General features: G+C 38.9%; 2 protein-coding genes across 3 annotated transcripts in view; one reads left to right on the forward strand and one right to left on the reverse strand.

Annotated features, from left to right (window-relative positions):
* Positions 1 to 1259: 1259 nt before the first annotated feature.
* Positions 1260 to 12660, reverse strand: GPATCH11 (G-patch domain containing 11). Of its 2 annotated transcripts, none has more exons than XM_042933252.1 (9): positions 12524 to 12660; positions 8234 to 8305; positions 7450 to 7676; positions 6605 to 6646; positions 5637 to 5757; positions 5418 to 5508; positions 4208 to 4324; positions 3215 to 3296; positions 1260 to 2476 (listed from the first exon to the last, which is right to left on the reverse strand). In XM_042933252.1, exons 2-9 carry the CDS (start codon positions 8290 to 8292, stop codon positions 2421 to 2423), a joined length of 795 nt encoding a protein of 264 aa, XP_042789186.1. In that variant the 5' UTR covers positions 8293 to 8305; positions 12524 to 12660; the 3' UTR covers positions 1260 to 2420. The 2 variants fall into 2 exon arrangements, with proteins under 2 accessions (XP_042789186.1, XP_042789187.1); XM_042933253.1 differs by having other exon boundaries at positions 12587 to 12659.
* Positions 12661 to 12751: 91 nt separating this feature from the next.
* HEATR5B (HEAT repeat containing 5B) overlaps positions 12752 to 26741 on the forward strand; it is a 98434-nt gene continuing 84444 nt past the window's right edge. The window contains exons 1-6 of the mRNA XM_042933251.1: positions 12752 to 12826; positions 13796 to 13943; positions 16855 to 17066; positions 19440 to 19548; positions 21102 to 21251; positions 26415 to 26586. Coding sequence (XP_042789185.1) covers positions 13818 to 13943; positions 16855 to 17066; positions 19440 to 19548; positions 21102 to 21251; positions 26415 to 26586 — 769 coding nt within the window. The 5' untranslated portion in view covers positions 12752 to 12826; positions 13796 to 13817. The remainder of the gene's footprint in view (positions 12827 to 13795; positions 13944 to 16854; positions 17067 to 19439; positions 19549 to 21101; positions 21252 to 26414; positions 26587 to 26741) is intronic.

The raw sequence follows: 26741 nt of genomic DNA on the forward strand, positions 1-26741 counted from the left end.
AAAGAAAGTACAAGCAGGGGAGGAACAGAGAGAGAGGGAGAGAGAATCCCAAGCAGGCTCTGTGATGTCAGTGCAGAGCCAGATGCAGGGCTCCATTTCATGATGACCTGAGCCAAAATCAATAGTTGGACGCTTAACTGACTGAGCCACGCAGGCGCCCTGGAAGCCTGTATTTTTAATTGTCAATGGATAAGAATAAGGAATGTTTCCCACTCTCCAAGGTAAGCCTAGTTTTAAGCCTTGACCTGGAAATGTGAACCACAAATCTGGTGGAGTCATGGATTCTATCAAAGTTATTCCCGTATTCTGAGCATGAACGTATTAAAAATATTCTTGGCCGTTAGGCAGGTGGATGGTTGTCCCCACAGTAGTAGAAAAGGAAGCTGGTAACTAACTCCATTCCATCTGAAACAACCCACATGGCTTTGGGAATGACTGCATGGATGTCAGTATACTGGCTGAAATGACGGGAGAGTATCTGACTGTAATTCCCAGGAAAGATGAACTCCTTTGTTTCAGCTACTAATACAATTTTATTGTTAAGTGAAAAAGTAAATATTTAATACTATTATACAACAGTATAAGCTCTAGTATTTTATATGTGTGTTTATATTCATAAAAATAATGCTTCATTTTCTGGATGAAATGAGGAAGAACTGAGGCCCACCCAGAAGTTAACTAGTGTAGTGATTCTCAAGTTTTGCTGCATCTCAGAGTCAAAGGTGGTCACGCTCAGGCCACAGTGACCAATTACATCAGAACCTCTGCCGATGGGAAACTGTCAGCGCAGAGCCTGATGTGGGGCTTCAACTCACGAAATTGTGATGATGAAGAGTCAAACACTTAACCGACTGAGCCACCCAGGCACCCCTTGTATTATCATTTTTAAAGCTCCCCAAGCTAAACTTGAGAACAAATGAATTAGGTTATATTAGGGCAAAGGCTGATACAAGTTGTGCTATTGATTATCTTAACTTATGCAAATACAGGTTATGCTTTTGCTCTGTTCTTGTGTATACTGTTTCTAATAAAAGAGGCTGATCTCTTGCTCAGTGGTACTGAGAGAGAGGTTAGCTATAAAACTGGATCCCCAAGAATGTAACAGTGCTCTGTATTTAACCTGTAGCACTAGTCCTAACGCACAGGTGCTTATCAGATGTATTCTTAGCACTTTATACAAATACAGATATCTAGAAACTACCCTAGACTAGCCGAATCAAAATCACTAGGGGTGGTACCTGAGCTTGTGAACTTTAAAAAAAGTTCATGATTTTTGATGCCCAATTTTGTCTGAAGATATCTAGAGGTGTGCTACATGGTATGTCCTTAGCTATATGTGGTGACATTATAGAGAAGCAGATTTTAGAAAAATAACTTTAAAAATCACTTATAGCTACCCAGCAATGGAACAATCCATTTTAAGGCAGTGAGCTCTCTGTGGCTGGAGAAATAAAGGCAGAGGTTAGATTGCAAACTGCTGGGAATGTTGTCCAAGGGCTCCCAAATTTAGGAAGTACTTGGATAACCTGATAGTTAAGATTACTTCCAATTCTAAAGTTTCTTTAGCTAAAATTTGCAATCTTCACTTATAGTGGATATACACACTGTCATGAAAACTCATGATTTTCCCACAAGTATCATAATTATTTTGTTTCTGAAATTGGCTAGAATGAAGTAGTGTTAATGGAACATTGCCTGACATCAGTCGTATTGAGGGGGATGCTTTTCCTTCCTCCTATCTGCATGGAGGGAAGGAACTTTTTCTTGCGCCTTGGGAGAGAGAAGTATGGGAGCAAGCTCTGTGAACCGTCGCTCATTCCCTCTCAACAGAGAAGTGTCTTATCTGAGATGTGATTTTGGGAGAAGGAACTTAGCATGTGTGGCCCCGCCCCTGGTGGGTCCTCTCTCCTTGAAAGCTAAATGCTCTCAGAAGGCAAAGGTAGGCTCCATCCCCGGCAAGGCAGAGGTCTGTAGTTGTGTCCAGTCAGGGAGATATTTTAGGGAGCCTAATAGGAGAACAAGTCAACCTTGCTCTCTATCTCAACATCACTGATAATAAAGCTGACATGTTAATCTCTCTCTGACTCCCATGTCTTACTTCTCACTTTGTTCCAAAGTGAAGAGAGGAATGAGGGAGTTACCTGTTGGTGTCCTTGAGCCCCATAGCATCACAACAGAGTCACAAATTGTGTTTGCCCATGTCTATAACACTTGCGTTCTGAAACAGCATTGTTATTTTTTTTTTTTGAAATCAATGAACAACTATAAAGTACAAAGTGCTTCTAAAATCACAAAAAGAACAAAACATATAAAAAGGCCCTCTTTCTTTAACTGGCATAATTTGGGAATTCTAACTGCTCAATTGTTTATTTTTAGAAAACAGTAACATTTTCCAAATTTCTACTTTATTGAGAATAATCTTAGTCATGATCTGCAGAAGTTGGTCCTGGGCAATTTGAAGAGAGGTCTTCTTTATCTGTAATTTATGTGAGGAAAATAAAAGATTAATACTAGTATAGTAAACTACTCTAGAAAATTAGTTCAACATAACATGTTTTGTAGCTGTGTTTGCTACTTAACTGAGCTAAACTGGGAAAAGATACAACCATAACCAACAATTCTTTACTGCCAAGTGTAAAGTCCTCAAATTCAAGTTAACAGGGCCAACTTGGGGAGAATGTGTTAGAAGGGAAAGTGCTTGACCCTATAAGGTATCTGGCAAATTTTAAACCCATTTCTTTCCTTATAATAAAAAAAAAAAAAAATGGAGTGGATTTCAGTATTCTGAAACAATATTCTATCTACATAAAAGCTAATTCTAAAAATCTGAAATATCTTGCAAGTTAATGCAGCTGAAGAAAGAATCTTTAAAAATAAAGCATGAAAAAAAATTCATCCTCAAGTAACTAAAAAATTCTTCCTTTTGAAATAGAGAACTGAAAAATTCCCTTCTGCACATTTAGTTTCTGAAAAGGCCTCGATTATTTCTATATGTACCACTGCTTTAAGACATTGACCCCACACTGCCATTTGGATGGAATAAGAAATTTCCATTGTCTATGGGAGATGTGACTTACACACACGTACACACGCCACACACACACACACACACACACACACACACACACATACACACACACACACAAAATCAAAGTTAAAAAATCAAAGAGCATTTGTATTCAATATTTTTAAAAAGTGCAAAGTATCCTCTTACCTTCATAGGCTGTTCCACACCAAATGCAATACAGATGTTCTTCTCTTAAATAACCAGTCAATATTTGTAATTTTTCCAGTACCTACATGTAGGACACAGGCACATTAATAGTTCAAATTGAACATAATCTTGGTATTCTGGTCTCTTGGATCCTGCCAAATTAGCCCAAGGCTATAAATCTTCTGCTACTCTCTTAACCATGTAGGATAGGTATCAAGGGAAGAATATATTAGAACATGTCCCAGTTTACCAGCCACCCTGATATTTTCACATGTTTGACAGACACAAAGAGACCACTTGTTAACATTTGGAAAATACATTTGGGCTGGCTCTTATTTTAATCAGGATCCTTTAAAAACCTCCCTCTACTTCAAAGAACCTACCTCCCCAGATGGAATGAGAGTGAACACTGCCTCCCTTTGTCATTAAAGTTCTCATCAATGGTCTCCCAGTTAAGTGGAACACTGGTTTTTCAAATTGCAAATGCTTCCTATAAAATTCTTATACACAAAAAAACACAGAAATGGGATTCCTTTCTTGAATAATTTCCACTTCCTTTGAGCTGTGTTTTTTTGCTTTGTTTATGGGTGCAGGAGAGGGGTATTCATTAGAATCACTTCCTGAGGTTTAACAGGCAACAAAGTAGAAATTAAGATAATTTATATTTGTGGCTCATCTGTCATCCAAACTGAAGCTGAGAGTGTACACCGAAGCTAAAGGAAGAAATTATATAACGGTTTGGGGTCAATAAAATAACCCTATGATATAGTAGTTCTCAACTAGAGGTGATTTTTCCCCTCGGGGAAATTTAGCAATGTCTGGAGATATTTTTGGTTGTCACAAGGGGGAAGTGCAACAGGCACCTGGTGGGTGGAGGCCAGGGATGCTGTTAGAACAGTGTGCCCCAACAAATAATTAGCCGGCTCAAAATGTGAATGGTACCAAGGCATACACTTAAGACACCCTGCTCGAGGAACTGGTACCGAAACATACACTCAAGTCTTCACTCTTATATTCATCTTCATCGTGTTCTTTTTCTTCCTCTTCCTCTTCCTCGGTTTCCTCTTCAAGCCCCAACCAGTACCATGATTCCCTAGGAACCTGAATATTCTGAAAATAAAGAATTATTCCCAATTAAACACAGCTAACCAGAAGACTATCACAAGTACGTTCATATCGACATGGATTATTTCTTTCAATGAAATATTTACTGATTGCTGCTTCAAGAGTAAAGCCCTGGGCTGTATGAACCATAGGGATGAAGACTCAGTTCAAGTATTGTCCCCCAGTGGCTGCCAGTCTATTAGGGAAATAAGCCATGGGTATACATATCTTAATGGGAATAAAATAACACACATAAGAGGGATGTAGGTGAGGGGATGGGCATGAAGGAGGGCACTTGTTGGGATGAGCACTGGGTGTCATATGTAAGAGATGAATCATTGGGTTCTACTCCTGAAGCCAAGACTACACTGTATGTTAATTAACTTGAATTAAAAAAAAAAAAAATCTCATGAGATTTGGTTTTAGATCTCGCGAGATTTACTTGTAGAGCGCACACACACACACACACACACACACACACACACAAAGTACACATCAGCTAGGAAAGTGTCATGACAGACACAAAATAAAGTGCTATGGGAATACAGAAAAGTGAGAGATTGCTTCCAGAGATCTATTTACATACAAGGGAAATGTTTTAGAGACTTTAATTGAAGTCATTTTATTCTAATGGAAAGATCAAAATAAAAAAATTGAAATAAAAATAAAACCAAAAACAGAATTTTAAAAACAGCCAAAATATATAGTAATCTACCATGACTTTACTAGTTAGGGACACAAGAGGTACTGAAGATGGACTAAAAATAGGCTATTCATCAAATATTCTGGTGGACAGAATTTCCACACACACTAGCTCTGAGTCTCCACTATCCAAATAAGCAGAGAACGATTAAATATAAAAATGTTATTTGAGCCTTATTGGGTGATTCAGACTACTCCGGTTCCTGCAGCGACCAGGTCATCGTCATGAGTGTCAACCATCAAAGATCAGCCCTGCATGTTAAATGAAAGCTTTAACAGGTAGCGGGCTAGATACCACAGGCCTGGAGTTTCTTTTCTTTCTTTTTTCCTAATTACATGGCAAATCACACTGGGCACCGAAAAACCTCTCCAAACGGAACACAGGTGAAAGGCTTGCCTTCTGAGTATCCAACTGCTGGCAGGCTCGCTGGCTTCTTCTAAGGTCCCCTTCCAGCTTCACTTCATCCTGCTTATGTTTCAATCGCAGTCTAATCGAAAGAAAACAATAGTCTACCGAGAGTCTGCCCTCCCTTTATCCATTTAAATGCCCAACTACCAGAAAACATCACAATAAACACGGGGTAAAACCCAAAATAGCTCAAATACCAAGTGTTACCGAAACTGCTCTGCGGCTTTTTCTTCGGCTTGGGTTTTCACGTGGATCTTTCTTCTATAGTTTTCTAGTTTTTCCTCTGCTTTCCGCTTCAGTAATGCCTCATGACCGATGCCACTTTTCCCTGTTCAAACAGCAAACTGCTTTAGAACCCGATGACTTCACACTTCAAAACATGACCTCTAACCAGGTGCAAATTACACACAATTCTGATTTGAGTACAATCACTCGAAATCATTTGACATGAAAACACTGGAGATTTTTTTTTTCCTAAACCCAAACACACAATTTGAGTTTTACAAAGATCATTAGTCTGATTTAATGAAATAGTCACACAATACAAAATTCCTTAAATTGGGAAAACAGTATCAACTATCATACTTCCATATAAATATAATAACCAAATAAAATATGTATTTTTCTCCTTAATTCATCCAAAGTCTTAAGAAAAACATTGAATGGATAAGTCTGTCTCAGAATACTTTCAGTACATTCCTTTTTTTTTTTTTTAAATGTTTATTTATTTAGAGACATAGCACAAGCAGGGAAGAGAGGGAGAGAGAAAGAATCCTAGGCAGACTCTGCACTGTTAGTGGGAAGCCTGACATGGGGCTCAAACTCACAACCTGTGAGATCATGACCTGAGTTGAAATCAAGACTCAAACGCTAAACTGACTGAGCCACCAAGGCACCCCTTAGCACATTTCAATGGGCAAAAAATAGCTTTGCATTTTTAATGGTTATGATTTCCCCCCATATTTTTAGGATTTAAATTTTATTTTATACTCAAACTGTTACTTTTAGTTTAAAATATTGAGAAGTTTAACTAAGAAATATTTTACTGGGGGCTTCCTAGGATAAGAACTGTAACAGTGCTACCACAAAAAAACCCATTTAGTATGCAAGTTTATGTGCTAGATCTAAGCATAAGTTATTATTACTGGTAAATATGCTCAGAAATAATTATATACCTGTTTTGACGTTGAGAGGAATTGGTTCAACAATACCACCTCCTAAGAAAAGAGAACAAAACACACACATGACTTTAGAACTTCTTCTTCAAACTACAGGTGAGCGTAGTACACAGCTTTGCAATGTTCTATACATATCCCTTCCAGTTTCGATGCCACTTGAAATTGAAATCTGAACATGAATACTCTATAATCAACCACCTCCCTTGCCTTCAAATATCTACTCCTCAGTAAGACTGACCCACAGCCTCCTATGCCATCTGAAGTTAGGGTTTCAGGAAGGGAAAACACTGATGTATGTCCAAGAAAGTGGCAGCTTCCAGAGAAAGCAAAGCCTTGCTCGGTGAAGATCAAAGCAATTATAATAAGGAAGAAAAGAAAAATGGCTTACAGAATCTACTATGAATATATGGCCTCTACACCTTCCTAAAGAGGGAGGCGAGAATGGAGCTTCTCCAACCACATGCTCACTGGGGTACCTGGCACAGGTACAGAGCGAGCAGGGCGGTGTCCTGCCATCATCCTCAATGTTGCTTCACTGTCCTTTGGCTGTTGTACTTCTCAACCCTTCTCTTATCACCATTGTTAGCTGCTGCCTCCGTTGTAAGCCTCGTCCATCCCCGCTGTTGGTGCCTTGAAGGCGAAGTGGGGCTGGTAAGTAGCTCTTGATGACACACACTTGTCTAAAGTGGTGTAGGAAGACACCGTTCTCTATATGCTTGTTTCACCTAGTAGCTATGTTGCTTTACTTTCTGTGTAGATGGATAAGGAGTCCTCTCTGGCACTCATCAATAGAGCACCATTTGGTGGTTAGGAACACCTGCTTATGTCCAGATGGAACTTACCACTTTTGCCAAGGGCCTGACCACTTTTATATCCCATCTTTTGGAGCAAAGCAAACCCTTTGTTTTCACAGCCTAGTGCATTCTTCAATCCAATGTCACGTCTTTCTTGTTCTTCTTCTTTTAAACTCTTCTGTCTGTTTTTCAAATTAGCTTCCTGTTGCTTTTCTTCTTTTCGACGAGCTTCTCGGATTTGCCTCAGCATTGGCAATCCTGGTCTGATGTCTTGTCTGAAGAATAATGGAGAAGGTTATTTTAGACGAGGACATGCAGTTTTCTCGTAACTTTGCTACTTACTTACCTGATGCTACTTAATATTTCAGCACCACCACGATGACCACCTTTGTTTTCATTGATCTTAGAACATAATCAGTGACCTCTGAGAATGGCTATTTTAGTAAAAATAATGAAAGCTGGTGCCAGATTGTAGGAAGCTGAAGAAAATAGAGAGTTGAAGAAACAGTAATTTTAGACTAATTTTTCTAGGAGGTTGGAAATAATAAAGAGCAAAGCTGAATACGAGCTAGAAGAGACAGTAAGATGAAATAAAGCAAAAGTGTAAACTTGCTTGGAAGAGGAAAATAACAAGAATCAAGGGCAGAAGTCAAATGTTTAGCATTAAAAGGGAAGAAAAGGCTCCTGGTATCTTTGTACAGAAATGTAGGAGGTGTTTCCACAAAGCAACAAAACTGACTTTTCAACTCACATTTAAAATCAATGTCATCACTTACGAGTCTACATTAATGTCTTATATATATCACTACATGAGGTGTGCAAATTTACTTACTGGACATTAATGAAGGAATCAGACATATAGTCCTCTTCTTCCGCCATGTTCAACTTCATATGGCAAAAGTATCTACAAATCAAAGAGGATAAAGTAACAGCACCTTTTTTTGTTGTTGTTTGGTCGACAATGGAAATAAACCTTTCTCTGGAGCTCTACCACACATTCAAGTGCCTTCTGACATCTTTCTGTGGGAAGCTCTCCAACGACTCGTTCTCTTCCATTCCAAACCTCCATTATCCCCTAATTTTTTCAAATAAATGTCGCTACAATCTCCCCATTCCTGACCTCGTATAGCCCTCTGCCAATTCTTCCTCTACAATATCCTTCAAAAGCTTTTTTCCTATAGTTGTGACCATTGCTTCAGTTCAGGCATTTCTTTCTCACCCGAACTATTACAACAACTTCCTAATTAGTTTCATTGTGTGTGGCCTCTCCTCTTCCAGTGCATCCCCTACACCCTCTGCAGTGTTTTTTTTTTTTTTTAAAGACAACTTTTTTTTTTTTTTTTTTTTAAGTTTATTTGGGGCTCCTGGGTGGCTCAGTTGGTTACGCATCCAATTTTGGCTCAGGTCATGATCTCATGGTTCCTGAGTTCTCCTTCAGATCCTCTGTCTCCCTCTCTCTGCCCCTCCCCAACTTGCGAGCTCTCTCTCTCTCTCTCAAAAATAAAATAAACATTAAAAAAAGTTTAAAGTTTATTTTTTTTTAGTAATCTTTACACCCAAAGTGGGGCTCAAACTCACAACCCTGAGATCAAGTGTTGCATGCTCTTCCTGTTGAGCCAGCCTCTCCAGAGTGGTTTTATAAAAAACATAAGTCAGGTCATTTAATCTGTCTATTTCAATCCCTCAATAAACTTTACTCTGCAGGCCCTGGAGGACTAGTCACTCTAACACTGTAGCAGGAGGATCCTTCAAAATCTCACCCCTGACGCTCCTTTAGGGTTCCATATTCAAGTCACATGGGCTTCTCATTGTTCTCTGAACATACACAGACATTTCCTTCCTCCTTGGCCTAAGCTCCCCTCCTTCACGAAACCCATCCTAACCATTCCAGGCCTCTCTCTACAGCACTCCATGTTCAAGCTGTCCACTTGGAACTTGGTATACTTAACATCTCACTTATATGGAGACATTTTTGAGGAGAGTTTCCATCCAAAATAGTTAAAATCATGTAATTATTTTCTCTTACAGGGATAAAATAGTTATCCAAAAAAGCACACCTCAAACTTTATTATGTATATGAATTGCTTCAGGATCTTCTTAAAATCCAGAGTCTGATTCTGAGCTAGAGCTTGAAGTTTTGTATTTCTAATAGGCTCCCAGATGATATCAATGCTTCTGGTCCAGAAGCCAGTTACAGAGGGCAGTCATTTGCTGCAGTACACACAGGCTGTTTTGGCCCACCCACCATCCTTTTCTTTGGGAACCCAACCCTCTGCCCTCCACTGGGTTCTAGTGGAGGGTGGCAAGCTCTGTCTTCTATACTTCCCTGGGCACAAGATGGCCAATTATAGTTTACTATGTCCCAGCAACAGAGGAGGTGATGACTTAACCAGGTCAGATAAGCATGTCTTATGGGGGAAAAGAGATCTCTTCACTGGGGTTTCTGAACAGAGAGTATGTGAAGGTGGGCTCCAAAGGGCCATCTTCCTGGCCATATGAAGAGATCCCACTTGCAGAATGAAGCCAGATAGAAAAAATGGGCAAAGATAGGCCTGACACCTTGCTTAGCCACACCCCCACAGGACACAGCAGCGATAAAAATTAAGCCATGAATGAAAGTTCAGCTAAGCCATATTAAATTAGGGTTGGTAAATTTCATGCCAGCCACTGTGGTCATACAATTAACACGAATTAATAGACCCACAGCATAAAGCGTGTTATAGAGGAACCCCTCCCCACCCTGCGCTAAAGTTAAATTTTAACTCAGCTGTAAAAAGCTACAGTTAACATAAAAATATGGCACGAAAGTAACTTAACACCTCTGACCACACGATAGCTAAGACCCAAACTGGGATTAGATACCCCACTACGCTTAACCCTAAACTTAGATAGCTAACTAAACAAATCTGTCTGCCAGAGAACTAGCGACAGCTTAAAACTCAAAGGACTTTGCAGTGCTTTATTTTATATCCCTCTAGAGGAGCCTGTTCTATAATCGATGAATCCCAATATACCTCACCACCCCTTGCTAATCCAATACCGCCATCTTCAGCAAACCCTAAAAAGGAAGAAAAGTAAGCACAAGTATCTTAACATAAAAAAGTTAGGTCAAGCTGTAACCTATGAGGTGGGAAGTAATGGGCTACATTTTCTATCCTAGAACACTTTTCCACGAAAAGTCCTTATGAAATTAAGAACCAAAGGAGGATTTAGTAGTAAATTGAGAAGAGAGAGCTCAATTGAATTGGGCCACGAAGCACGCACACACTACCTGTCACCCTCCTCAAGTGACAAAACCCAAAGACAATCTATTCAAACTATAAAAAACACAAGAGGAGACAAGTCATAACAAGGTAAGCATACTGGAAAGTGTGCTTGGATAAAACGAGATGCAGCTTAAACAAAGCATCTGGCTTATACCCAGAAGGTTTCATATCAAACTGGCCATCTTGAGCCAAAACTAGCCCAAATAACCATAAATTCAACTAACGTAAAACAATAAATCAAAACATTTAGTTAATTCTTAGAAGTATAGGACCATATAGCCCTAATTATTGTCGCAGTTCTTATCCAAACACCATGAAGCTATTTAGGAGCAACAGCCCTAATAATTGCCCACCGATTAACATCATCAATACTATTCTGTCTTGCAAACTCAAACTATGAACGAGTACAGAGCCAAACAATAATCCTAGCATGAGGTCTGCAAACACTCTTCCCCTTAATAGCCACCTGATGACTACTAGCCAGCCTTGCAAATCTAGCCCTACCCCCTACAATTAATCTAGTTGGAGAACTATCTGTAGTAATAGCCTCATTCTCATGATCCAATATTACTATTATCCTCGTAGGCACACACATTATTATTACAGCCCTATATTCCCTTTATATACTAATCACAACCCAACGGGGCAAATACACACACCATATCAGAAGCACTAAACCATCATTTACATGAGAAAATGCCCTAATAACTCTCCACCTACTCCCGCTCCTACTTCTATCACTAAATTCCAAAATCGTTCTAGGTCCTATTTACTGTAAATATAGTTTAATAAAAACATTAGATTGTTAATCTAATAATAGAAGTTTGAATCTTCCTATTTACTGAAAAGGTATGCAAGAACTGCTAATTCATGTCTCCATGCATAAAAGCATGGCTTTTTCAACTTTTATAGGACAGAAGTAATCCATTGGTCTTAGGAATGGGGCGGGGGTGGGGGGTGCCTAAGGGGTTCCAGGTTCTTTTTAAAACCCCCCCTTTGTGGGTACGATACACTTCAGCATCATCCATTCGCATCAAGCATAAGGATAAACTTTGTAAAGCCACCATGACGGTGGCTTGGACCACCAGTGGAAGTGGACCACCGGCAGTGGAAGTGGTGAGAAGCGGTCGGATTCTGCGTATATTAAAATTTTTTTTTTAAGTTTGTTCATTTTCGAGAGAAAGAGACAGGCAAAGAGAGAGCAGGGCAGGGGCAGAGAGAGAAGGAGACACAGAATCTGAAGCAGGCTCCAGGCTTTGAGCTGTCAGCACAGAGCCCGACATGGGGCTCGAACCCACGAACCACGAGATCATGACCTGAGCTGAAGTCGGACGTTTAACCAACTGAGCCACCCAGGCGCCCCTGAGCGTATTTTAAAGGTAGAGCTAAGGAGACTGGCTGATGGATGGGAGGCGGTGTGTGAAAGAGCGATGTCAACGATTATGTTAAGGCTTTTGGCCTGAAAACCTGGAAGAATGGAGTTACCAGTTGAGAGTGGTTAGACTGTAGTAGGTTTGGTTCGGGTGACGTCTTTTGTTTGTTTGTTTTTTTTTTTTTTTTTTGACATAGAGCAGGCAGAGGCAGTGGCAACAAGAACGCTGCTTCAGACACACGGAGAATCCCATTATACATCCAAGTGGAGAGAAGGGCTAATTAGCTGGACATACAGTAGAAAGGTAACCAAAAAGCTTCAGTCCCCAAACCCCCCCTTAGGGACGGCTGATTTCTCCCTTCTCGTGTCCCGCCCAGCTGCAAGCGTCACAGGCAGGAATGTGGGTGATGGTGTGATAGGTCAGTCACGACCAGCGCACAGACCACCGCCCTTTACATTCTATCAGGTGTCCCCATCCCCTTACCTGGTAGCTCTACTCGCCCCGGCTCGGCTTGTGAGAGCGCGCGCTGCGCATGCGCCCACCCACCTGCACAGGACTTCTGAGCCTCAGCTCCCACCCGAGCTTCTTAGCGAGCAATCGATTGGAAACCTGCGGCGGGAGGAGCCAGGAGGATGTAGTTAGTGCGCTTGCGCAACACGAGCCTTCCGCGCACGCGCTCTCCTCTCGTTTCCTGCTGGCAGGCGTGCGGGAGGCGGGGCATCCGGGTCGTTTGGCAGCTGCTTCTGGCCCCGGAACTCAGCTGTTCAGCCCCTGCCAGACTAGCAGGTGAGGCCATCCCCGTTGCGGCCAAAGCACGCACGGTGACACGCACACACACCCCTGTCCCCCCCGTATGTTTTCAGAGGACTGGGGAGGAAAATCGAATTCGTAGGGAACATTTTTCTTTCTCAGGCTCCGGGCTTGGTTCCGAGTCACTGCCTCCTGTCGTTGACAGCCCTAAGTGGCTCCTGCGAGGCCTGCGGCGGCCTCTTAACATTTCCCCCCAGGCCGGGCGCTGCGCTACGGCGGTCCTCGGAGTAGCCGGGCTAACCCAGACCCGCAGCGCGCGCAGCCTTTGTGGGCTGCATTTCCCCGACCGCCCGGGGTTGTCACTAAATCTTCGGCCACGGGGATCTGGCCTTCCCCATCCCGTCACCGTAGGAAGACTCTTGTTGGAGACTTCCAGTGTGAAATCTTTATTCTGGGAGTTTTGACGTCGTCCTGCGCCAGGGGAGGGTAAGGGTGCTGTGCACTGAGCCGTGGGCGAGAAAAGAGGAGGGTGGATTGTCAGGCCCAACCGGTGTATGATCTTGGTGCCGTGGTTTTCCCATTCGTGGAATGGGTTAATGACATATGTTTTGCTAGGCATATTTCTTTTGGAATAACGTCTTCTTTGCAATATTTTTTTTAAAAAGCTATCTCTATGCCCAACGTGGCGTTCAAACCCAGGACCCCGAGTTCAACAGTCGCATGCTGTACTGGCTGAGCCAGGCAGACGCCCTGTTATTTGCAGTATTGATTTAAATTTTCCTTTTTTCATTCTTCACCAAGCATGACTCATTTATGTTTGTTTTTGTTTTACCCTTGTTCTTTAGAATTAGGTTCTTGGGTTTTGCCTCAAAGAAGTAATGTAAATTTCCCGCAAATGAAATGAGAAGTAAAACCACACTTTTCAATTCTTAGTGGTTGCATTCACTAAGCTTTGACTTTTAACATTAAAAAAAAATCCTTACAAGTATTTCTTGATTCGTTAAGGTGTGACTTTTAAACTTCAGTAATGGAGCTGGCCCACAGTTTATTGCTAAATGAAGAAGCTTTGGCTCAAATCACTGAAGCAAAGAGACCAGTTTTTATCTTTGAATGGTTGAGATTTCTTGATAAAGTATTGGTCGCTGCCAACAAGGTATAGTATTGCTTTTTTTCCCAGCTGGATTTACATAATGAAGAGTATTATATGTTCATGCTTTGTAAGGGAGCACACATTATGTTTTGGAAAGGTTGTGGGTCACTTATGGAATTGAGAATATAACACAGTAATAGAAATTTTTGTCTGGTCTTTTTCTATTTTGTGGCAAAACCAGAATCTCATTTGAACCTAGCTCTTTGCCTACTTCATGTCTCTACCCGAACAACTGAATGTGACTGGAGAAAAATATGATTATATGACTTTTAAATTCACTTATCTCCACCTTGCAAATGGTCCCTCCACGCTGTCTAGCAATCCCAATATCTTCACTTATCTCTCTGAGGAGTTATAATGGGGTGGCTTTTTTTCTGTTTTCTTCTTCCTACGTAGTCTGTTTTAGCCTTCTTGCTTTTCATTATGTGTTTTGTTTTCTGTCTTTAAAATTAGATACTTTCCTCAAATATCTGATAATGTTTGGCTGTCTGCTCAAATTTAAGAATGAGTAGTACGTTTCCTGGGCAGGGTGAAGTTTGTTAACTGTGCTTCACTGTAGGCCAGTCCTGTGGTTTGAAGAACCCCTGGCATTGGCATCATAGATTTCCCTTGGCTAGTCATTCCCAGGAAGAGACTTTTCTACTCTAGTGTCCTAGGGCATATCACTAGCTGCCTAGATTCTAGGAATTTGGGGAGAAGGCTCCAGGCTTCAACATCCAGTATGAAAACTTCCGTTTAATCCCCTGTTTTCAGTACAGTTTTTCCAGCCCACAGCTGTGCTGGAGCTTCCTAAGTCCCGAATGGAGGAGAGAGGTATGAGAGTCTTACAACTTCTAGACTCTCAACCATTTCCTCCAGTTCCAGGCATAATTCACTCCCTCCTCCATAAGCACCTGGAGCTTCAAACAACAACAGCAAAACAGACATGAGCTTCATGGGATTCTGTGTTGTAAGTTGCGTCTCTTCTCAGCTTTGCCCATTGGGGGTACCTGGCTTCTGTATATTCTGTTGATTTTTTTCCTGTTTTCTTTGCTCTTGTGGATTTGTGCATTTGTGTGTGTGTGTGTGTGTGTGTGTGTGTGTGTGTGTGGTTGCCCTTTAATATAGTTTTACTAGTATTTCTGGAAAGACAAAGTTAATGCATGGATTCACTTATGGCCCTTAGCTAGAAGTCTCTATTTTCTCTTAAACCCCTTCCAACTGAGTATTTGCTGCATCCATTTCACTGAAATGGCTCTTGTCCAGTCATCAGTGATCTCACATTGTTCCAGCCAATGGTCAGTATTCCATCTTAGTTGACCATCAGCAGCTTTTGACATAGTTGATCTTCTCTCTTGAAACACTTAATAGGTATTTTATTTTGTTGTGAAGAGTATATACAAATATTTATTCCCGCAATGATATCATCTAATTTCATGATTTTTGCTACCATCTATACAGTAATGACTTGCAGATCTCCAACTACCTCTTTCTCTTTTAAATAGCATCCCAAAATTAACATATACGAAGTTAAATTCTTGATTTCTCCGTTCCAAACCTGTCCTTTCCTCAGTGGTCACCATCTCAGGAAACAACCATTTCTTCCTTCCAGTTGCTCAGGTCATAAACCTTAGAGTCATTCTTCTTTCTTTTGGAAATTTCGCATCATATTTATCAGCAAATCCTAAGGGTTCTATCCACTAAACGTGTCCAGAATTGAATTATTTGTTATCATTTCCATTGTTCCCACCCTCCTCTCTCATCTGGATCATTGCAACACCTTCTTAAATGCTCACTATGCTTCTGACCATGGACCTTGTGGAGTATTTTTCACTCAGTAGTCAGAATGTGCCTGTTAAAACATTTTGATCATGTACCTCTTATGCTTCAGATTCTCAGGATGAAATAGAAAATTCTTACAATGGTGTATAAGGGGCTATACAATCTGGTCCTTTCTATTCTTCTGACTTCATCTCTCATTACTTCCTCTCTCTGACTCTCTGCCAGCCAGACTGGCCTTCTTGCTGTCCTCGCCCAAGCAAGTTCCCACCTCAAGGCCTTTGCCCTTGTTTCTCCTGCTTGGAATATTTTTCTCTCAATATCTGCATAGCTCACACCTTCGCTTCTTTTTAGAGAGGCCTTTTCTTACTAATCTGAACAAAACAGTAAGAACTCACACTATTCATTTGTTTACTCGGTAAACTTTGCCTCTCCCCACTAGAATATAAACTCACAAGGGCAGAGACTTTGTTGTGTTCACTGTTTCATCCCAGTGCCTAGAATAGTGCTTGGCATATAATAAGTGCACAATAAGCATTTCTTGAATGAATGAATGAATTAATGAACTCTCAGTATTGACTATGAGTCTATTTGAATATCTTTTTTTACTGCCTAGGGCTCCTAGAGTTTCTTTTGGTTTCCTTCACGGACCTGTGTCTTATGAACTGCTGACTTGGCTTTTACAGGGCAGCCTAGCTAGGTTCTAAGATGTCAGTTGTCCACGTACCCAATATTTTACATCCTTTGACTGTTGGTTTCTTAGTAAGTTGGTGTGGAAACTTTTTCATCTAGAGCAGTCACTTGTATTAGCAGCTAAATTTTTGGTATTGGAGGGGAACGAAGGATAACATTTAGGAAAGAATGGTTCATTTATTCTTTTTAAGACTTTACTTTTAAGTAATGTCTATACCCAGTGTGGGGCTTGAACTTACAACCCCAAGATCAAGGGTTGCATGCCCGACGGACTAAGCCAGCCAGGTGCCCCAAGAATGGTTCATTTCTTACCAAACTTTTCCTTATCTTGAACATTTTCATTTATGGTTTTATGCCTAATGTAATATAGATTTTAACTTTTGAGTATTTTTTATTTTGATTGAAAGGTAATGAAAGCACACATAAGAAAAAAGCTGATAATGTTCTTTATTTTTTATAACAGACTGACGTAAAGGAAAAACAGAAAAAACTTGTTGAACAATTAACTGGATTAATAAGTAGTTCACCTGGACCACCTACACGAAAATTGTTAGCTAAAAATCTGGCAGCCCTTTATAGCATTGGGGATACTTTTACTGTTTTTCAAACACTTGATAAATGTAATGATATTATCAGAAATAAAGATGACACTGCAGCCTACTTACCAACAAAACTGTAAGTACTTAATTTGACGTTTTGGTTTTTTTAGAGTAACTTATCTTAATAAGGGACTACTGATCATAAAGACCCCAAGGTCAATGGAACCTGAGGCATGCTGCTTGACAATGAAAGCTCTAAGTAGGTCTGGGGAAGGGTTTCTTTTTCAATATGTGTTTCATCGCCCCTGGGACTTTTCAGTAAACTACAGAGAATTGGTGTGGTGTCCGCAATTTGCACAGCGATCTCTTGGTAAATTTGGATGGAGAGAATATTCTTGACTGAGATAGAAAAGTCAAGAATTTCTAAGTGATGGGATTAAGGCAGGAATGGGCAAACTAGCCCACAGGCCAAATCCAGCCTGCTGCCTATTTTGTAAATAAAGTTTTATTGGAATACAGACATATTCATTCAGGTGGTAGCTGCTCTCATGTTATAATGGCAGAATTGAATAGCTGAGACAGAGACCATTTTGCCTGCAAATATGATGACCTCTAAATTAAGGGCTTACCCAACTCGTGGCTCGAACTTGTGGTTTGGGTCAAAGACAGACATTTTCAGAGCAAGCCTTAAGAATAATGGCAATGGGGTACGTCCTATGAAAGGGTCAAATAAGAAAATCAGCAGTTAGAGTACAGTGAGGAGTGTTGTCCAGGGTGGGGTGGGGAGGGGAAATGACACCTAAATAAGCTTAGCTGTGGTGTGAGCGGAGAGCAGTGTCAGGAAGGCTTCTCAACAAAGCATCGGCCAAAGAAGATCAACAACAGGGAAGGACACATGGAAATAGTCAAGTAAGTGGTTAGATGGGAAGAAGGGAAGGTGGATGTGATAGGCCAGGGATTGACAGACTTCATGAAAAAGAGCCAGGTAATAACTATTTTTGGCTTATAGGACCATATATACATTTCTGTTGCAACTACTCGCCTCTGCCCAAGACTGTATGTAAATAAATGAACATAGCTGTGTTCCATTGAAACTTTATTTACAAAACCAGGTGGCAGGCTGGATAATGGGTCAGATTCGGCCTGCAGGCAGTAGTTTGCCAACCTGTTTTCTAGGCAAAGGAAACTTCTCATTGGAAACAGAAGTAGGTTCTTTATACTTTACAGAGTTTTTCAGAAAGATGCAAAGTAGAGGAGGGAACAAGTCATGAGGGAAAGATGAGAAGTTCAGTTCTGGGTGTGCTGACTTGCAGGACAGGAGGCAATATCCAAGGGACAGTGTGTATAGTCGGTAGTTGGAAGTCGTGGTCTGGATATCAGAGCCCTGAGTTGAGAACGTAGCTTTTGGCAAGTAGAACTCTTTGGTATGGATAGTTACCTAGAAAGAGTTACTGTTTGAGAACACAGACTGGCCAGAGATACATCTCTAGAACACCATGCAAGGGGCCTGGGCCAGTTTAATAGCTTACAGAGGAAACAGGGACATTATTCTGAACCTGGACACTGATTTTTAAGTCTGTTTTCAACTGCATAGGTATGTTGTGATTAGATTCTGTGTTGTTTAGGATAGATGTAGATCTCAAAAGTTTTGGAAGAGATTAGAGAGCACCAGTGCTTTCCAGTTTAATTTGGAATTTGAAACTAAACTTTGATGGTTTAGTTCTCCACCACTTAGCAAATCCACACATGGTTTTCTAGTTCTGCTTAAGTAGAATTTATTACATATTGCATATTATTCATATGTATTTCCAGTGGATTCATGGATTCTGTGTAGGAATTCCCTGAATATTCTGGCATGTGACCTCAGTCATTTTTAGTTTTGTTATCAGCCTGGAGAGTATTGAAAAATGCACAGGATTTAGAGTCAAACAGATGAAGGTTGATTCCATGATTCTGTTATTTATTACATATGTGATAGTGAAGTGAGCATATTTAATGTTTCTGCCTCAGTAACTTGCTCAGGACCCATAGCTATTAGGTGGCGGGTCCTAGGATTTAGACATAGATCTGCCAGACTTCAAAGCTTATGCTTGTCACATAAATGGTCAAGTCACAACACAGTAAATAACATAATTTTGTGAAAATGAATAGTTGACATGGAGTGTTATATATAATGAGAGAAGAGAAGGAATCGTTGTGGATTGACATAATTTGGGAAGTTTTCATGAAAGGAAAACTTCGTTTTTTTTTCCAAAGGATGGGTAGGATTTCTTACATAAATATATTTCTTCTCTTGTATTCCTAACAGTACAGTTCGATTAATGGTAGTATTTGTTGTGATCGTAATGAATAGGTAGGTAAACAAGGTGTTTTTGAAAGCTGAAAATTAAGGATTTGTAGCCAAAAGTGTCCTGCACAAATACAAATTGATTTCTGAAAATGAGAAAGGTATCATGAAAATTGTTTTATTAACCTGAACAGTGACCAGTGAAAGCATCACTTCTTACAGGGCTGCAGTGGCTTGTGTTGGAGCATTTTATGAAAAAATGGGGAGAATGTTAGGAAGTGCATTTCCAGAAACAGTGAATAATCTTTTGAAATCTCTGAAAAGTGCAGAGGTAAGTTTTACAACAAATATTATTTAAATGTTTTGCTTTTGGCAGGAGTTAGATGTCAGTTAAAAATATGTTTGCCTTTTTTTCCTGTCACTGTGGTACTCCTAGTACTTAGCAAGAAGGCAATTTAAGATTATTACTTGCAAAAAAATACATCGCTTGCCCCTTCTTTAATGTATATTACCTTATATTTCAGTGCGAAGGAAAAGAATGCTTTTCCTTGGCACCTGGGCAAAAATAGGTTTACTTATTATTTTTTATTTAGCCCTATGGATATTTTTGCATTGCCATTTTATTTGTCATAATTAATGTATTAGGCTCCAAGAGTTGCCCAGGGTAATGAATGACCATGGGGACTTAAAACAACAGAAATTTGTTGTCTCACAGTTCTGGAAGCTAAGATCCCAAATCAATGTGTTTGGCAAGGCCATGCTTTTTCTGAAGACTTGTGAAGAATCCTTGCTTGCTTTCTTCCAGTGGTTGCTGGCAGTTCCTTGTTGTTCCTTGGTATTCCTTGATTTATAGACACATTTCTAATTTCTACTTCTGTTGTCACATAGTGTTCTCCCTCCGTACCTGTGTTCTGCATCCAAATTCTTCTTTTCTTATGAGGATGCCAATTATTGGAGTAGGGCCACTTCAATAGAGTATGACCTTGTTTTTATTTCATCCGCAAAGTCCTTATTTCCACATCAAGTCGTCTGCACAGGTAATGGGGCTTAACACTTGAACTAATCTTTTCGGAGGACACTATTCAACCCACAGCAGCTGCTATTTAGTAAAAATAGTTCTATTTTGTGATGTCAATTTCGTGTTACTTCTGAAAGTTCCTTATCAACTTGGTGTTGACTAAAACTGGACCAAGCCCTGGACTCTCACAGTCTAATTCCTTCATCTCGGAAAAGTAAAGGTTTCTTGGACAACCCTTCTTCTGGGAATCATTTGTCCATTCATTTATTAAACAATGATTGAGGACATACTGTCAGGTAGTAAGCACATAAAGATGAACAAGATGTGGTCCCTGACGTCATCAAGTCTAGTGGAAGAGATCTGTGTTTGAATAAGTGTAAGAGTATGAAAACAGGAACAACAAAAAGGTGAAGGTTTAGCATATCTCTGTGACACATTTTTTAAATGTGTTGGATGGTTCTTCTCTTAGAATGCCTATATTACTTAACTACTGTTTTGCTTAACCATTCACATTCTGAGGTTTTGGATCCTTGAGATACACTTATAGTGAAGTTTTTGAATTTGTTTTCATGTTCTCATTAAGCTGCACTTCAACATATTGTGGAAACATTAGAATATGTTTTCTAGTTGTAACCTAATTTCTCAGAAAGGTATTACTTAATTGAAATTAATAACTACTCTTACCTTTCAGATACTTTCTAGGATACTTTATTTTATTTTGCTTTTCATTACTTACTGTTTACAATTTAAAGGTAAGACTATGAGACCAGGAAGCCCAGAAAACTGTTGTGTTTTGGTATGTTCTTGTTTAAACATGGAATTTGTTTTGCAACAAAGTTTTCAGTTTGATTTATGTTCACTTCTAGTCTCAAGGGCGAAGTGAAATCCTAATGAGTCTACAGAAAGTTCTGAACGGACTGGGAGGTGCGGCAGCTTCCTCTCATCGTGATATTTACAAGAATGCCAGATCCCTCTTGACTGACCGGTCAATGGCTGTTCGGTGTGCAGTTGCCAAGGTTAGTGCTTGGCCACTTTATAATGCTGTTCCTTCTCCTGCTTGCTCTTTTTTTTTTTTTTTTTTTTTTAAGTTTTAAAATATGATAGTATGCTTATTGTCCCCGTGGGTTAGTTTCATTTTATAAAATTATGTATAAATGGAATCATGTGGTATGTGCTCTCTCTCTCTCTCTCTCTCTTTTTTTTGGGGGAGGGGTCTGCCTTCTTTCACTCAATGTAATTATTTTAAGATTCATCTATATTGTTACACATGTGTCAATAGTTCATTTTCTTTTCATTGCTGAGTAGTATTTCATTGTGTGGATGTACTACAGTTGGTTTATTCCTTTACCGGTTAGGGACATTTGAGTTGCTTCCAGTGTAGACTATTACAAAAAAAGCTATGAACATCTGTGTACAAATTTTTGTGTGGACATATGCATTCATTTTACCTGGGTAAATACCCAGGAGTAGAATAACTGGATCCTATGATAGATTTGTGTTTCATTTTTTAAAAAATTGCCAAACGATTTTCCAAAGTAATCGTACCATTTTACATTTCCACCAGCAATGTATGAGATTTCTAATTCCTCCACATCCTCACCAACATTTGGTTAGTCATGCTTGTTCATTTTAGCCATTCTTGTATATATGTACACACATCTCATTGTGGCTTTAATTTCTATTTCCCTAATGACTAATGATGAGCATATTTTTTTATCATTTATTTATTTGTTTATTTATTTTTACATGAAATTTATTGTCAAATTGGTTTCCATACAACACCCAGTGCTCATCCCAACAAGTGCCTTCCTCAACGCCCATCACCCACTTTCCCCTCTCTCCCACCCCCCCTCAACCCTCAGTTTATTCTCAGTTTTCAAGAGTCTCTTACGGTTTGGCTCCCTCCTCTCTAACTTTTTTTTTTCCTTCCCCTCCGCCATGGTCTTCTGTTAAGTTTCTCAGGATCCACATAAGAGTGAAAACATATGGTATCTGTCTTTCTCTGTATGACTTATTTCACTTAGCATAACACTCTCCAGTTCCATCCACGTTGCTACAAAAGGCCATATTTCATTCTTTCTCATTGCCAAGTAGCATTCCATTGTGTATGTAAACCACAATTTCTTTATCCATTCATCAGTTGATGGACATTTAGGCTCTTTCCATAATTTGGCTATTGTTGAGAGTGCTGCTATAAACATTGGAGTACAAGTGCCCCTATGCATCAGCACTCTTGCATCCCTTGGGTAAATTTCCTTTCCCCCTGAGATCAGGAACACGACAGGGATGGCCACTCTCACTGCTGTTGTTTAACATAGTGTTGGAAGTTCTAGCATCAGCAATCAGACAACAAGAGAAAAACAAAGGCATCAAAATTGGCAAAGATGAAGTCAAGCTTTCACTTTTTGCAGATGACATGATACCATACATGGAAGACCTGATAGACTTCACCAAAAGTCTGCTAGAACTGATACATGAATTCAGCAAAGTTGCAGGATACAAAATCAATGTACAGAAATCAGTTGCATTCTTATACACTAATAATGAAGCAACAGAAAGACAAATAAAGAAACTGATCCCATTCACAATTTCACCAAGAATCATAAAATACCTAGGAATAAACCTAACCAAAGATGTAAAAGATCTGTATGCTGAAAACTATAGAAAGCTTATGAAGGAAATTGAAGAAGATACAAAGAAATGGAAAAGCAATCCGTGCTCATGGATTGGAAGAAATATTGTTAAAATATCAATACTACCCAAAGCAATCTACACATTCAGTGCAATCCCAATCAAAATTGCACCAGCATTCTTCTCAAAGCTAGATCAAGCAGTCCTAAAATTTGTATGGAACCACAAAAGACCCCGAATAGCCAAAGTAATATTGAAGAAGAAGACCAAAGTGGGAGGCATCACAATCCCAGACTTTAGCCTCTACTACAAAGCTGTAATCATCAAGACAGCATGGTATTGGCACAAAAACAGACACATATTTTGATGTGCTTATTGCCATCCATACCTTCTTTGGTGAAGAATCTCTTCAAATCCTTTGCCCATTGTTTTATGGAGTTTTCTTATTATTGAGTTTTGATAGTACTTTATCGTTTTGTTATGTATTCCTTTATCAGATACATGATTTGTAAATATTTTTTTCTCAGCTGTGGACTGTCTTTTCATTCTCTAAATAGTGCTTTTCTAAGAAGAGAAGTTTTGAATTTCGTCCAAGTCCAATTTACCAATTTTTCTTATATAGACCATACTGCTGGTTTTGTATCTTAAGAAAATTTCCTAACTGAAAGTTTCTCTTATGTTTCCTTCTAGAAATTTAGTAGTTTTATACTTAGATATACACTCCATTTTGAGTTAATTTTTTAATATAGTGGAAGGTATGAATCGAAGTTCTTTCTTTTATGATCCATTTTGAGTTATTTTTTTAATATGGTACAAGGTATGAATCAAAGTTCTTTTTTTCGTTTTTTTCTTTTTTGCACACGTATATTCACTTGTTCCACTACCACGTTGAAAACACTATGCTTTCTTCACCTAACTTGCATTTGAACCTTTGTTGAAAGTTGATTGTCCATAAATGTATGGGTCTATTTTTGGGCTCTTATGTTCTATTGATCTATTTTGATGTCAATAACACTATCGTAATTACTGTACCTTCATAAGTCTTGAAACTAGGTAGTATTAACCTTCCAACTGTGTTCTTTTTCAAAATAGTATTCTAGGCTCTTTGCATTTCCATATGAATTTTAGAATTTATCAGTTTGTAGAAAAATAACATGCTAGGATTCTGATTCATGCTGGTATTTTGCAATGAATCTATACATCAATTTAGGAAGAGTTGATATCTTTTTTCCTTTTTTTTTTTCGTTTTCACATTTTTATTTAAATTCTGGTTGGTTAACATATAGTGTAATATTGGTTTCAGGAGTAGAATTTAGTGATTCATCACTTATATATAACACCCAGTGCTCATCACAAGTACCCTCCTTAATACCCATTAGCCATTTAGTCCATTCCCCCCCCCCCACCTCCCTCCATCAACCCTGTTTGTTCTCTATCACTGAGTCTCTTATGGTTTGCTTCCCTCTCTCTCCCCCCCTTCCCCTTTGTTCATATGTTTTGTTTCTTAAATTCCACATATGAGTAAAATAATATGGTATTTGTCTTTCTTTGACTTATTTCACTTAGCATAATATGCTCTAGCTCTATCCATGTGATTGCAAATGACAAGATTTCATTTTTTTTGGCTGAGTAATATTCCACATATATATGTATATATGTATATGTATATGTATATGTATATGTATATATACACATATATATACACATGTGTATATAACCACATCTTCTTTATCCATGGAAGAGTTGACATCTTAACAATATTAAATCTTCTAACCCTTGAATATGATATATTTCTCCATTTATTTAGGTCTTTGTTTTCTCTTAACAACACTTTGTGGAGTCTAGGTGTAGGTCGTGTACATCTTTTGTCAGATTTATTCTTAAGCATTTTATATTTTTGATGCTATTTTAAATGGTATTAATTTTTAAAATTTTAATTTCTAATTGTTCATTGCTAACACAGAAATACAATTGGTTTTTGTATATTGACCTTGTATCTGTCAGTGTTGCTAAGTGACTTATAAGTTCTGTCAGCTCTTTTAATGGATTCTGTCAGATATTCTACATAGACAATCATGTTGTCTAAGAATAAAGGCAGTTTTATTTGTTTTCCAACATGGGTGTCTCTTGCTCTGGCTAAATCCTTCAGTACAATGTTGAATTAAAAACATGAGAGCAAAGGGGCGCCCGGATGGCTCAGTTGGTTAAGTGTCTGACTTTGGCTCGGGTCGTGATCTCATGGTTCGTGAGTTTGAGCCCCACGTTGGTCTCCGTGCTGACAGCTCAGAGCCTGGAGCCTGCTTAGGATTCTGTGTCTCCCTCAATCTCTGCCCCTCCCCTGCTCGCTCTCTCTCTCTCTCTCTCTCTCTGTCTCAAAAATAAATAAAACATTAAAAACAAAAACAAAAACATGAGAGCAAAGATCCATGTCTTATTCCAGATCCTTAAGGAGAAAATATTCAGTACTTTGCCATTTAGTGTTAAGTGTTGGTTTTTCTTGATGACTTTTACCAAATTGAGGAAGTGCCCCCATATTCCTAGCTTGCTAAGAGGTTTTAGCAGGAATGGATGTTGGATTTTGTCAAATGCCTTTTGTTTTATACTTGATTTCTTGTGTTGTTTTTGTTGTTGCTGTTTTTGAGTTAAACTTCTTACTTTAAGATAATTGTAGATTTACATGCAATTATAAGAAGTAATATAGAGAAGTCTTTATAAACTTTTAACCAGTTCCCTCCAATGGTAATATCTTGCAAAAATATAGTACAATATTACAACTAGTTTAATACAGTGTTGACATTGACACAATCCATTGATCTTGTTTAGTTTTCCCAGTTTTACTTGTATACAAATTCAATTTTAAAAATCAATATTGGGCTATTTAGGTTATATATTTCTTCTTCAGTGAGTTATCTATCTCATTTAAGTTGTCAAATTTATTGGCATCAAGTTGTTTATAATATTCTATTTGTTCTTTTAATATATATTGAATCTGTAATGATGTGACCTTTTTCATTCCTGATTCTGGTGATTTGTGTCTTCTCCCTTTTTCCTTCATTTGTCTGGCTAGAGATTTGTCAAATTGATTGGTCATCACAAATAAGCAGCTTTTGGTTTTATTTCTGTTTTTCTTTTCGGTTTTCTACTTTGGCTCCTTTATCTTTATTATTCTCTTTTTTTCCCTGCTTACTTTGTGCTAAATTTGCTCTGCATCATCTAGTTTCTTAAGGGGAAGCTGAGGCTATTGATTTAAGACTTTTCTTCTTTCTAATATAAGAGTTACTGTTAAATATGTTCTCCAAAGTACTGAAAACTCAAGGCAGTAAGCTGGGACAATTATAGGGTTAACTTTATTTTCCATCTCCTAAGGCTCACTGTGCTTCATTGCCTGATGTCCAGTGTCTTGAAAACTATTGTTTCATATATTTTAATTTAATTTTTTTAGTTATTTCAGGAGAAAGAGTAAATCTGATTCTTATTATATTTATGGAAGTGGAAGTTCTAGGATGTACTTTATTTTTTTTTTCTCTTTTCTTTTTTTTTAATTCCAGTGTCTACTAGAACTACAGAATGAAGCTGTGTTCATGTGGACTGCTGAACTGGAAAATATTGCCACTCTCTGCTTTAAGGCTTTGGAAAACTCAAATTATGGGGTTCGAGTGGCAGTGTCTAAACTCTTAGGAACAGTCATGGCTACAGCATTGATGCCAAAACAGGCAACAGGTATTGTTTGCCAGCCCCTAATGTACATTATAACAGATACTTGAAGGTATATGGAATTCATCTGAGAGAGTTCTTTCTTAGGGGCAAGCCACTTTAAAGTTTTAAATTGTTGAGTATCTTTGTCTACTACCCAAATGGAATTTTTCTTAATATAG

Source organism: Panthera leo, chromosome A3, assembly GCF_018350215.1.
Source record: "Panthera leo isolate Ple1 chromosome A3, P.leo_Ple1_pat1.1, whole genome shotgun sequence".
NCBI lineage: Eukaryota > Metazoa > Chordata > Mammalia > Carnivora > Felidae > Panthera > Panthera leo.